Here is a 14,369-nt window from a genome sequence, read left to right as displayed (position 1 = left end):
TCTTACAGTCACTGCTTCCCATGATAGAGTCCCCCATTGTGTCAGTTTGGTCTTGAGTCTTTGTTCCTAGCTGTCTACATTTACATTTAGCTATGTTGGATGGCTTTCTGAAAGCTCTGCTCTTGGAATTATTTTGGGGCAGTTCCATGTGCTGTGTTAGACAGGAGGTCAGATTAGATTATCACAGTGGTTCCTTCTGGACATGGAATCTATGAATATTAAAATACATATCATTTGCTTGCACCCAGTTTACCAAGTGATGCAGATTACTCTGTATCAGTGACCTCTCCTTTTCGTTATTGACTACCACCCCCAATTTTTGGGTCATTCACAAACTTTATCAATGATGATTTTATGTTTTCTGCCATGTCATTAATAAAGATATTAAATTGTATAGGGCCAAACACTGATCTTTGTAGGACCCCACTAGAAACACACCTGTTGAATGATGATTCTCCATTTATAATTAAATGTTGAGACTTATCAGTTAGCTAGCTTTTAATCCGTTTAATGTGTGCTCTCTTAATATCATTCCAATTTTTTAATCAAAATGTTGTTATGTGGTACACTATTACCTTTATCAACAAAACTTGTAATCTCATTCAAGAAAGATATCAAATTAGTCTTGACAGGATCTATTTTCCATAAACCCATGCTGATTGGCATTCATTATATTACTCTCCTTTAATTTTTTATTAATAAAGTCCCACATCAGCCGCTCCCTTATCTTTCCTAGGATCAATGTCATACTGGCAGGCCCATAATTACCCAGGTTATATGGTTTACCCTTGTGGATACTGGCACAACATTAGCTTTCTTCCAGCATTTAGGAACTTCCCCAGTGTTTCAGGACTTAATGAAAATTAACATTAACAGTCCAGTGAGGTCCTCAGCCAGTTCTTTTAAAACACCTGGATGCTGATTTAAAAATGTCAAACTTTAGTAGCTGCTATTTAACTTCCTCCTAAGTGTACAAGAAATATCCCACTGTAGACAATGCCAGAGAGACATAGGTGAGCTGAACTCTTTACACTTGGGAGGCAGTGTCTCTAGCAGCTTTAAATTCAGAGCTGGCCCTCAGTCTCCAGATAATTCAATCTGCTCACCTGCAGATGGTTCTGGGGTCCCATGTGCTTGTCTTTGAAAGAAAGAGGCTTCAATCTCTCTTTTGAAGATGCTACATGAATGTCATTTGCTTACTGCTCCTTCCTCCCCCTCCTCATCTCCCTCCTCTGACCAGCTCAAGCTGTCATCTGACTCCTCCCATTGCTCTCCTTCGGGGTCCTCAGCATCCATAGGATCTTTCTCAGTCTGGTCTTGTCTGGGCTGAGAGCTGCTCTGGAGATGCTCCAGTTTGGCCCAGGTCATGGGGCTGGTCTTTCGCAGGGCGATTTCCACTTTCGTGGGCACCATGTTTACAAAGCTCTTCTGTACATCAATGACCTAGAGTGAGAATGGGGCAGGCATGTCATGGTAAGCATTCATCAGACACACTCGCTGGCCAGACATTTAGTATTAGCCATTATATGTGCCCATGATGCTTTCCTGTAGAAGCAAGAAGTCAGTGTAAAGAGGAGGTAAAGCAGAATGAAAACCAAAGCATGTGCATGGAGTCCAGTACCTGGGACACTAACACCATGGTTCCTCAAGGATTTTCTGTTGCTTCATTGTGGGGGGCTGATCACCATGAGTCTTAAGTCACCCACACAGGAAAAGGTGGAAGGTTACCAGTGGAGAGGGAACGGAAAGCACACGTAGCAACTGAGAGAAACTACCCAGAACTTCCAAGCCTCCACTACAGCAAAGCCAGTACTCTTCTCCGCTACTAGAAGAGAGGGATCATGGGTAAAGTCAGGGAGGGCAATGACTGCATTGCAGTGATTGGCCTAACCAACTGGATTCCATTTACAGGGATTGAGGGCCTCCAGGGTGCCATGCAGAGAGATAGGAGTCCCTCCTGGGTGCCCCAGGATGCTGGGGTGCAGAGACGTGGCACACAGCTGAGGAGAGACACAGCAAAACGAGAGGAACTATAGTTATAGGCAAAAAAGGTCAGGGACGAGATGCTACAGGAGAATGGAGTGAAGGGTAGGGATAGGAAATGCACCAAGGCAATGAGAGTATTATTCCTCCCTCTACCTCAGGAGTGGGCAAACTACGGCCCGGGGGGCCGCATCCGGCCCTTCAGACATTTTAATCTGGCCCTTGAGCTCCTGCCAGGGAGCCGGCTCCGGGACTTGCCCCGCTCCACGAGTCCCATGGCTTCCCACGGCTCCCGGAAGCAGCAGCATATCCCCTCTCTGGCTCCTACGCATAGGAGCAGCCAGGGTGCTCTGCACGCTTCCCCCTCCTCAAGCACCACGCCTGCAGCTCCCATTGGCCAGCAACTGCAGCCAAAGGGAGCTGCAGGGGCAGCGCCTGTGGACAGGGCTATGCGCAGAGCCGCCTGGCCGCGCCCCTGTGTAGAAGCTGGAGAGGGACATGCCGCTGCTTCCGGGAGCTGCTTGAGGTAAGTGCCACCCGGAGCCTGCACCCCTGACCCCCTCCAGTGCCCCACCCTGTGCCCCAGTCCTGATCCTCCTCCCGCCCCCCAAGGCCCTCGCTCACCCCCTCCTGCACCCCAACCCCAATTTCATGAGCAGTCATGGGCCGCCATATAATTTCCATACCCAGATGTGGCCCTCGGGCCAAAAGTTTGCCCATCCCTGCTCTACCTACTCAGGAGATAGTGGGGTGGGAGGGCCGGAGGCAAGAAGTTACCAAAGCTACCAAAGAGAATGTTTAGGCTACACATTAGTAGAATAGGGAGGCAGCCTGGTCTCGAGGATTGAGCACAGAACTGGGAGTCAGGAGGTCCCGAGTCTAATCCTGGCAGTACTAGACTCACCATGTTACCTTGGGTAAGTCACGTCACTGCCCTGTGCTTCAGCGTCCAACACTGCACAAGAGGAGGAATGACAGACCTGCCCAAGGATTAGTTACTTACTAATTGTAAAAGTACAGTAGGAATGCTGTGAATTATGAGCAAAATCGCATCCTGGCTGAAATGCATGGCAGGTTAGTGGGCATGCAGGCAGTCTGTTCGATACAGGAGGAGACTGGGTGACCAAGGATGCTGTATGATTGCACAGAGAAGAGATAAACCTGTTACAGCACACCAAGACACATGTAAATGGAGTCGCCACAGGCCTCACTGTTGCACTCAGCCACTCTGTGGCCTTTTACTTGTTATTCACTGTCTGAATTACAGGCAGAACTGAACGTGCTGGCTATACGTAAGATTGACCAACACTCCCCGGCATAAGACCCTGTTTTCAGCTGTATGTAACTTTGCCTAATTATAACCATTTGGGCTGAAATGTTTTCTGCCAAGAGTCTGCCTCTGGCTGATTTTTGGTTGTTTGTTTAAAGTTTCAGCAAAAAATGTTCTTAGAATGAGCTAAGGGAAAATATATGTCGTTTTGCCCAGGTTAAAAACATTCATACAGCTCTTTGGTTGAGAACTGCAAACACATCTCTGCAGGGACGGACTTGGAGCAGGGCAGAAGGGTTACCCTGGTGTGAGGGATGTGCCTTTTGCAGTTCCTAGGAAAACATGCCCACATTTGGCCAACGTCTGTGTCTTTGAAAGCATCTCAGTCTGCAGGTGCTCAGCAGAGACTTGCTAGCATTTGGCAGTTAAATGAACTGAAAATTAACTGCACTGAGGCAGGGACTGAGCAGGACATTCCCTGCAATTGCTACTCCCTGCTGTTGTGGGCCAATCTGGAGCTCAGCCTGAGAACTGAGAGCATGAGGATGCTCTCTCTCTCTCTCGCTCGCAATCCCAGACAGTGAAGGAGAAAGCAGTCAGACTCAAATGCAGAGGGGACAAGAGAAGGCCTGAAGGTGGGGTAGTCGGACTGAAGGAGGAGAGAGTAGATTGGGCCAAGGCACCTTGGACTGGGAGCTAGGGGTGAGACTGGGCATGGCTAGCCCAGGAGAGTGGGAGCCAGTGGGGGATGGGGACAGAACTGGGAGCCAGTGTGTGTGGGGGGGAGATAGACTGGATGAGGAATGGGAGGGGATACTGGAATTGGCTGGGGAAGGAGACTAAGCCAGGGAGTGTGTGTGTATGTGGATCCTGAAATCAGATGAGAGCCTGGATTGTTGGGGGAAATGGGACTGGCTGGGCAAGGAGCCAGAAGGGGGATATGGAGGACACATGGAGGCCCTTGCATCTGGGTAGTAAAGCATCAGCTTCAACCTAACATGCAGTTGTCTCCAGATCACAGACCTGGTTGCTGGCAGCCATTAACCCCTTCTCCAGCATAACACCGCCCCCCCCCCACAAGTCAGCTCTGCTCACCGGCCCAACATGGGTTTAAAATGGAGACAGCCTTAGTGATTTCTCTCTTCAGACAGGAGAAAAGTAATGAGGGGTGGAGGGGAAGAAGAGGGTATCCTGGCAAGGGGGCACACTGAATCCCTTGCAGGACAGGTAAAGGGGCCACCCAGAGTCCTTGGCATGGGGGGAGAATTGGGAGACCATGGTATGGGGGAAAGGAAAGCTGGGGGATACCAAGAGTTCCTGACATGGGGGAATGGGGCATAAGAGGAGGGACACAGAATCCTTGGTATGTGGTGAAGGGGAGAATGGGAGACACGAAAGCCCCAGACATGATGGGGGGGAAGCATTGCCGTGGGTCCCTGAAACACTGGGGGATGGGAGGGTGGCCCACAGGGAGCTTGTAGGGAATGGAGGAAGACAGGGAACTCCTGTTGTATACACTGTGCTCATGCTCAGCCTACAGATACTACAAAGTGTGTGGCCCTCCAGCAAATTAGGCACAAAAACAGTGTTAGCGGAATGCTAAGATTGCAAAGTCAAAGTCAAGCGTTCCAAAGTTCGGAAATGCTAGAAATAAGGCTGCCAGTGCACCTTTAATTTGGCCCCCTTTATGTGGATGCACCATGATACAGCCTCTAATTACATGGTCGCTAGTATTTTTTCCATATCACCCATGACATTCTGTGTAGAGGATGCACCTAGTCAAAGTTAAACTCTCTAAAGCCATCAGGACCGGATAACTTAAACTCAGGACTATTAAACAATATAGCCAAGGAGCTCTCGGCATTATTAATGTTGATTTTTAACACATTTTGGAACACTGGGAAAGTTTCAGAAGACTGCGAAAATGCTAATATTGTGCCAATATTTAAAAAGCATAAATAAGAAGATGACCTGGATAACTATAGGCCACTTAGCCAAACATTGATCCCAGGCAAAATTGTTGGAAAGGCTGATGTGGGATGCCATAAGTATAGCATATTTGATGCCACTGAACATGCTTTGATGGAAAATAGATTGCTTCCGGGATGAATCGGAGTTCGGTAGATACTACAGTGATGAGTGCCATAGAAAAGTCTATGAGGAAATTAAATTTTATTCGGAGCAGAGTTTGAATAGTGTGCTGTAAATAAGGCCTGGGGTCACACATTAGACAATGTGGAGAAAAACTGCTGAATGAACACCAGCCATCCTTCTGTGCACTGAATGAGGCAGGAACCTTGTGGGAAAAAGCAGTATGTGATCGTGTAATTAAGACTGTTTCATAATGTGTGCACCCCAAGAGGGCTCAGATAAGGTTGCACAGGCATCCTTAACTCTAGCATTTCATAACTTTTAAATGCTTGACTTTGGAATCTTAACATTCTTTTTTTAAAGTTGGCATATAAGCTCTTTTGGGGCATGGTCTCGCTCTTTACTTGTTTCTGTGAGCCACCCAGCATGCTTCTAAACACTTTATAAATGATAGCAATAAAAGTCCTCCTGGAACTCTATAAAATGTCAGCTCAGAAACCTCTTCCAGGAAACCCAAACTGCCTCAGCTAGCACAACACTTCCAGCTGCCCACATCCCTCCAGCTACAAATGAAAAGAAAATGAAATATCAATATCTGAATGGAACAGGGTCTCCTCTGGCTCCACGAGAGATGGGCTCAAGCTGGGATGGAACTGGGCTCAGCTCTTGGGCACCATTACGGCCCAGGAACAAGTGTGCCACAAGGTAGCTGACCAATAAGCAGAGCTGGTCTAGGTCCCTAGTGTCAGAGCAGCAGTGGCCAGTGAAGCCAGTCTGGTTGGTTGGAGTTAAACCAGGGGCTATAAAGGCCCATCAGAGGACAGGAAGGGGGTGAGTTACTGGAATGGCTACATAAGGGTTCCACGAGAGAAGACATCAAGGCGTGCCGCTAACTCCTGTGCGGTCCCTGCAGCAAGGGGCAAGGTGCCCAGCAAGGTTGCTCTGGAGCTGCTGTTCCAGAGGAGTAATAAAGCTGGCTGATGGCAGCTGTCTGCAGAGCTGCAAGGAGTAAGAAGCCTCCTTCAGGGCCGAGTTAGCAGAGAGAAGGCACCAGCAGGGGAAGGTGATCAGCTGGATCCTCCAAGCCTGGGGAGTCGTTGAGGCGAAAGTGGCCACTTGAAGGAGAAGCTGGCTAAGGCTCTACAGCTGGCTAAATTACAGCCCAGCCCAAGGCAGAGAACTGGGGTTCTGCCAGAAGGAGAGACAGGGACTGTCTGAAGCACGACCCAGCTCCAGGAAGGTGAATGGGGTGAGGGGTGTCTCCTGATCTGGGACAAAGAGCTGACCAGGACTCTTATAGGGACACAGAGCAGGGTGACCTGGGGCAACTAACACAGCAAGTTACCTCTATAAACAACTGAATGAGGCAGTCCCCATGAAGTGGGTGCATGTTCTGGAGCCAGCTTAGGTCTGGTAATTGACTGAAAGAACCTGATGGGGGCGCAGAGTGCACTGGCAGGGCCACAAGGGGGTATGCTGGAGAGGTTCAAACCTTGACAAAGTGATGTCCCCTTGCCCTATGAGAAGGTCCAGGGTAAGATTCTGGGATGCCAGCCCAGTCCAAGCCAGCACTAGGGGCTCTGGAGAGTTCACGTTTGTACTTGCGATGCTTCCCCAAGAGCACTGACCACTCTTTGTCCAGTACAGGTGTCCACAGTTCAAGAATGCTGCTAAATCAGAGGGGCCACAAGAATCATTAAAGGATTAGAAAACATGCCTGAGAGTGAGCTCAGCTTGTTTAGCTTAAAGAAAAGGTTAAGGGGTGACTTGATCACAGTCTATAACCGTAACACCAACCCACCCCAGTCGTCGGCAGGCTGGATCGAATCTGGGACCTCTGGTGCCTAGTACATGAGCCTCTACTGCATGAGCTAAAAGCCAACTGGCTCTTAGCTAAGGCTGTAGAGCAGACTCATTTTACCTCTCTCTCTAAGTGGTCTCGAGGCCACCAGATGGGACAGAACACCACACCCATGATGTGTGTGGGTTACATAAGCATCCACATGGTCCTTGCACTTAGGAAGGAAGAATCCCATGCACCGCTACAGGCTGGGGACCAACTGGCTAAGCAGCAGTTCTGCAGAAAAGGACCTAGGGATTACAGTGGATGAGAAGCTGGATATGAGTCAGCAATGTGCCCTTGTTGCCAAGAAGGCCAATGGCATATTGGGCTGTATTAGCAGGAGCATTGCCAGAAGATCGAGGGAAGTGATTATTCCCCTCTATTCAGCACTGGTGAGGCCACACCTGGAGTATTGTGTCCAGTTTTGGTCCCCCCACTACAGAAGGGATGTGCACAAATTGGAGAGAGTCCAGCGGAGGGCAACGAAATTATTAGCGGGCTGGGACACATGACTTAGGAGGAGAGGCTGAGGGAACTGGGCTTATTTAGTCTGCAGAAGAGACGAGTGAGGGGGGATTTGATAGCAGCCTTCAAGTACCTGAAGGGCGGTTCCAAAGAGGATGGAGCTCGGCTGTTCTCAGTGGTAGCAGATGACAGAACAAGGAGTAATGGTCTCAAGTTGAAGTGGGGGAGGTCTAGGTTGGATATTAGGAAACACTATTTCAGTAGGAGGGTGGTGAAGCACTGGAATGCATTACCTAGGGAGGTGGTGGAATCTCCATTCTTAGAGGTTTTTAAGGCCCAGCTTGACAAAGCCCTGGCTGGGATGATTTAGTTGGTGTTGGTCCTGCTTTCAGCAGGGGATTGAACTAGATGACCTCCTGAGGAATCTTCCACCCCTAATATTCTATGGGGAACAAATATTTGTTAATGGGCTCGTCAGTCCAGCAGAGAAAGGGCTGACAGGCTCCCATGGCTGCAAGTTGAAGCAAGACTCATTCAGACTGTAAGTAAGGTGTGAATTTTTAACAGTGAAGGCAATTAACAGTTGGAACAATTTATCAAGGATCGTGGCGGCTTCTCCATCACAGGCTACGTTTAAATCAAGATTGAATGTTTTCCTAAAAGCTCTGCTCTAGGAATTATCTTGTGGCAGTTCTATGACTTGTGTTACACCAGAGGTCAAACTAGATGATCACAAGGGTCCCTTCTGGCCTTGGGATCTGTTAATTTACATCTTGGCACCTGAGCCCAGTTTCCGTCCCTTTCCATCCACAGCTTGCTGGAATAAGAGAACCAAGATAAACAGAAATCTTACCCCCCAGAGATCCAGCTTTGCCTGGAAAACCTTGTCACCTTCGAACATGATATGGACATCAATCTGAAAGAAAGAAAGAAGTCTCTTAGCAAGTACAGAAGGACCAACTCTGCAGAGCTGGTGAGTGAGTGAGCATCAAAGCCACACAGCAAGCGAAAGGTGTCACCTCTAGGATACGCTTTTTGGGATACCGTAGCTGCACAGAATCATAGAAATGTAGACTGGAAGCGACCTCAATAGATCATCTAGTCCAGTGCTACTCCATTGGCTGCCGGCCTGCGCGCACTTTGGAAAAAGAAATTGCTAGTCCCCTACATCAAATAGCTTGAGAAGCACTGATCTAGTCCATTCCCCTGCACTGAGGCAGGACTAAGTATTGAGACTAAGCAGCCTGATACTGTGGTGTGTGTCCCCCCACAGGACAGTGCCCCCACCCCACCCCATTTCAGGCCTCTGTAGTAATGATCTGATAATCCATCTCCTGCCTATCTTGAAGCTCTATAGGAAAAGTCAAACTCCTCACCCTCAGCTCCCAGGCCCTGCAGCATCTAACCCCCACTTGTGTGTTCTGCAGAAGGAGGAGAGGCTGAGAAGGGGACCCAATGTGTGATAATTAGACAGATGCTGAATTATGTAATTGCTTATTGTCTTGTTATTTACAGATTGCAGCAATGGGATATGGAGCCTAATGCTCTTAACTCAAAGTTATCAAAGACCTTTGTGGAGGAATTGTAATAATACTGAATTAACAAACCACCCAACGCCAAGACCATAGTTAGAGCTGATGCGGCAGTTATCATAGAATCACAGAAGGTTAGTGTTGGAAGGGACCTCAGGAGGTCATCTAGTCCAACCCCCTGCTTGAAGCAGGACCAATCCCCAATTTTTGCCCCAGATCCCTAAATGGCCCCCTCAAGGATTGAACTCACAACCCTGGGTTTAGCAGGCCAATGCTCAAACCACTGAGCTATCCCTCCCCCCATTAAATGAAGAATTTCTTTCCTTGCCACACCTAAGCACTGCAAATTAACTTTGCTCCCTCCACCTTTCCCAGCAGCCAAAATCTTAAGTAAGGCTTAAATCGGAAGCCTTCAGGAGATTTTACAGATGCCAAGGCACAGTCACTAATCCTCACGGTGCCAGATTTTTGTGCTGATTCAGGGTGGCCAGGGGTTAACCCTTCAGCTTTACTAACAGACTCCCCACTACTAACAGAGGACTTACAAAACAGTACTGCTCATATGGAAACTAGCTGAGAGGGTCGAAGAGTTTCAGGACACAGTGATGCAGAGGAAAGAATATGGCCACGTGGGACAGAAGCCCACTCTCAGTGCAAAAGGAGAAGGCCGCAGATGGAGTGCACTGAGCATGTTGCTGTAGGATTACATTAAATGGACCAAAAGATGCTGAGGGTCAAAACAGGCTCAGCGTTATAATATCATTATTGCTGGACTTAATAGGAGAGACAGACTTCCCAGTGCCAGTAGCAAAAGAACAATCCAAACCCCATCCAGGAGCTCAGCCCAGGTTGCGATAGGAAAACTACTGTGCTGTCAAACTAGGGAACCAATCTTAGTCTGTGCAAGGAGGAGCCGCAGAGCTACTTAGATTCCAGGACCCTACTCAATAAATATTGCCAGCGTTTAGTTATAGATATAAAAAAAATAAAATAAAAAGGCACCTCACCCTTGTTCCAGGTGTCTTTTGAGTCCACCCCTGCTCCCACTTCAATGACCCCTCTCCTCTTCCCCCGATAAACAATATTCAGGAAGGGGGGACAACCTCATCCTATTAACATTAACCAATCAAAACATATTTTGAAAAAATTTAATTATAAGCATTTCTTCCCTTTTCTAGAATCTTTTAGCCCATCATACCAACCCATGACTTTACCAGGAGCCCTCAGCACAGATTGTTTTTGATGCAAACAGTCCAGTTGTACCAGTCTATTTGTCTCCAACTTTTTCTAACTTTGGTAAACAATTTAATGTAACAGGGTGAGCTGGACTTTTGTGACCTTGAACAACTGCGAGTACAGGCCTCTCTTTGCTAGGAGCTGGGATTGGATGACAGGGGAAGGATCATCCATAACTGCCCTGTTCTGTTCATTCCCTCTGAAGCACCTGGCACTGGCCACTGCTGGACAGGATTCTGGGCTAGAGGGACCACTCGCCTGTCCCAGGTTGGGCATTCTCATGGCCATTCTTAACACACCCTGTCTACTCTCCACACAGCTTCATTCGCACAGCGAGAGGCAGTGACAAAACTGCTCCCTGTGGCTGCAGCTCCATAAAGGACAGCCCTCAGGAACCACACCACAGAAATTAACAAATGCAATCCTCTGCTGCCCAGCCACTCCTCAGCCAGGGCAACAATACTCTGAGCAACAGTATCTCTAAGGCAGCCAATAGCTAGAACACTGTCAGCCTGAGATGTTGTCTCAGCCCTTCAGCAAGAAGCAGGGTAGTCCTGTTCATATCAGGGTTATCCCACAAAAATTGAAACAGGTGCCAACTCCCTGCAGCAGGTAGTAGAAGGAAGAGAGAGAAGGCCAGAGCCAAGGGAAATTGCATTTTCCTTCTCAGGAGCACAAGGTCTACCCTAAGAGTCTATATTAGAAATGGGGTGTTTAAGCGACTGTTCTAGAGAGCATTAGCATGCATACAAAGGGCACTGGCTGCCTTTGACAGCCTGCACAGGCCTTGAAGACTAGCACGCAGCAGGACAGCATTTTGCATTTCTACGTCTGTTAGCCCTGGACCCCACATACCACAGTGCGGTTGGCTGTCACAGAGCTGAGTGCTGGCAGAGGATTCTTGGCATAAATCGTCACCACCACTTGGCTGCTGGTTTGATGCCAGTCTTGTCGACAAGAAACCAACTTCTTATCCTGGTGAGGAAAGGAGCCTGTTACTGAGGCCAGCCTCCAGCACACATGAGTCTGTATCTCCTCCCCCATTACAGAAAAAACAGATCTAGCCAAGGAGCCCTGCACCATTCCTCCCGGCTGATGTGTTAACTAAAGGCTAGAGTCACAGCAGAGCACTAGAGGCCAAGCTGGTCCAGCATATCAAATGTAACACTAGGTTCTTTACATTTAGACTAAAGCCATTTCCAACCCAGTCTGCAGCCCAATGAGACTAAAGAGGGACTCACCATTGTGTGCAGGAGACAGGGAAAAGCTTCAAAAACAGACTCCAAAGAGAAACTGCTGAGCTTGAATTAATATGCAAACTAGATACCATTAACTTGGGTTTGAACAGAGACTGGGAGTGGCTGGGTCATTACACATATTGAATCTATTTCCCTAAGTGAAGTATCCTCACACCTTCTTGTTAACTGTCTAAATGGGCCATCTTGATTATCACTACAAAAGTTTTTTTCTCCTGCTGATAATAACTCATCTTAATTAATTAGCATCTTACTCCACCTTTTCATGTTCTCTGTATATATATATATATCTTCTTACTATATGTTCCATTCTATGCATCCGATGAAGTGAGCTGTAGCTCACGAAAGCTTATGCTCAAATAAATTTGTTAGTCTCTAAGGTGCCACAAGTACTCCTGTATTTTTTGTGGATACAGACTAACACAGCTGCTACTCTGAAACAAAGCAATTACATCACTTTTAATATCCATCCATCTCCTGTTCCACAGCAAGATCCTCATCAGGTTTTCCTAAGCTCCACAGTAATTTCCCAGGGAATCAGATGGGTCTGACTCCAAGGTACACAATTCAGTCTTCCAATCAGTGCTCTCCTTCCTCTAAATCTAAACCTCTGTTTCCAGCCAGCCATGAAGTTGGTTGGAGCATTTTCTCTCTCTCTCACCTTATACTGGCACTCATCACCCCAGGGCTAGAAGGCTTTGGGGGCAACACTTCTGAACAAAGCCATCTTAGGGAGCAAGTGTAATTCAACTCAGACTGGCTCTGGCACTGGTAAGTATCTAACACAGAACTGTTTGGTGCTAGGAATATTTTGAGAGGCTTTTCCTGCATTCAGAAAAGTTCAGCTGCCTGTGTGATCCTCATGCACAAAGTCCGGGTCAGTGGGAGGCTACCTGTCTAGGAAAGGTTTGAAGATGAACAGGCCCATAAATGCTACATCCAAATCAATTGTTTTAAACGTCCCTCTTAACCTGTTCTGTACCTCAGCCAGAGCCTTCCACACCCAAACTGTTACAACCAGAGAAACATTTCCTACTCAGCCTTTCCCTTTGAAAGCCAGGCAAAGGCTTTGGGCATTTGACAGTGCAGACACTCCGCTAGCTGATCTCTCTCTCCTGGTCACAGGGGACATTAATCTCCAGGGAGGGGAGGCTTGGGCCAAGAGACCTTCCTCCCTAGCCCACAGCTGCTTATACTTACCCACCAGCCCATCTAAGCAGCAGGGCCTTGGCACTCAGTGTGACTGGGCCCAGTGCCCCACTCTTGCTAACTAACCCTGTTTAACTTTTTCTATTTGTCACCCACCAGTGCTTTCTAAGGTGTAAAAACCAAGAGCTGCACTTTCAGCCTGCCCCATCTGCACAGAAGCTGTGCAGTAGCCATGGAATATTAGAAGAAATGACAGTTATGTGTCTTGTGTTATACCAGTTGCACCAGACACAATTCTGTGAGAATGGCCCAGTTCTGTATTTCTGCCTGCTTTAGAAATGGGCAGAGTAATAAACAGCCATGCCAGTGGAGATGACTACCCTGTAGCAGTCAGATGAGTATATGTTAAGAGGTAATAGCAGGATATTTCAAAGGGCAGACTTGTGCTGGTCTGATTTTGTCCTCTCTTGTGGTTTTTTAACAGCTAAGCAGGGCTGGGTCTGGTCAGTCCTGAACTGCAAACCTTCAAGGGAAAGTCCAGGTGGGGCATGGGGACCCCTTTGCACTTGCTGACAGGAAGAGCAGACTTTGTGTTAGCTTGGAAGTGCCTTCAAGGTTTGGGTGCAGCTTCCCCAGTCCCCTTGCCTGTTGAAATTGATTCAGCCTCCCTTGGAGGGTCACCAATGGGGAGGCTGTTCATATTCTGCACTGCCTGGGTCATGTCTATTTAGTTTTGCTACCATGCCCTGACTTTTTAGCTCATTTCCATTAGGTTTGGCTGAGATGGCATTTCTTTTTATGCATCTATTGCTAGCAGTTTGAAACACCTGGCTTCTGAGCTAAGCTGCTCAGGCCTGGTCTCAGACTAGGGGGGAAAGTTTAAGAAAAGTTTAAAAAGGATCAGAGATTCAAATACATTTTAAATACGTTTTAATTTATCCTCAGTTTAAAAAACCCTCAAGAAAGTTATATGCACAAACCTATGTGACGGTAGCATGTGGTGAAAGGGCTGCATTCGCTAAATGCCAGAAATGCAGGTAAGGCCCTCACAGACTGTCATGCGGCCCCGCTCTTCATAGGCACTACAATATGGCTTATCCCATGCGATCATACAATGCCTAATAACACCTGTACAGTGGTTTCCCTCTTCAAAGCCCTGTGCTGTATAAATATTGTCCAAGTCCTTGCCACTGGGCAAAGTGATACTTTATTCAGCAAACGACAGACTAAAATGAAGAGGACATTCATTTCTCTTCATGCTGGGGTCTGCACTACGCCTGTAAAGAAGGGGCACAGTGAGCAGTCCTGGCCGAGTCCCACTCTCCCTACAAGGAGGGATTATTTGCGTAAACAGCACTAGCAGGATTTGACTCTTCATGCCTACTCTCCCCCTTTGCCTAGAACCCTGATGCTCCAATGCAGGCATCTGTGTTTCTGCCTGTGCTGTGTACTCAGGAAAGGAGACTGTGGTGATGCACACACTCAAGGCCTCAGAATTACAATGGTTTCAATCATAATATTTTTTGCATGTGATATTTTAAGAA

The 14,369-nt window shown here is 47.7% G+C and overlaps 1 protein-coding gene across 1 annotated transcript in view; it reads right to left on the bottom strand.

Annotated features, from left to right (window-relative positions):
- Positions 1-510: 510 nt before the first annotated feature.
- The window catches only part of ITGB1BP2 (integrin subunit beta 1 binding protein 2), a 48,631-nt gene continuing 34,772 nt past the window's right edge, over positions 511-14,369 (bottom strand). Inside the window, exons 12-14 of the mRNA XM_084638431.1 lie at positions 11,276-11,395; positions 8,506-8,568; positions 511-1,443 (exon numbers count right to left, since the gene is read on the bottom strand). Of these exons, the coding sequence (XP_084494557.1) occupies positions 1,189-1,443; positions 8,506-8,568; positions 11,276-11,395 (438 nt within the window). The 3' untranslated portion in view covers positions 511-1,188. The remainder of the gene's footprint in view (positions 1,444-8,505; positions 8,569-11,275; positions 11,396-14,369) is intronic.

This window comes from Lepidochelys olivacea, assembly GCF_965140295.1.
Source record: "Lepidochelys olivacea isolate rLepOli2 genome assembly, chromosome: 9".
NCBI lineage: Eukaryota > Metazoa > Chordata > Testudines > Cheloniidae > Lepidochelys > Lepidochelys olivacea.
The sequence above is the reverse complement of the archived record's forward strand: the minus strand, read 5'-3'. Positions and strand labels throughout refer to the sequence as shown.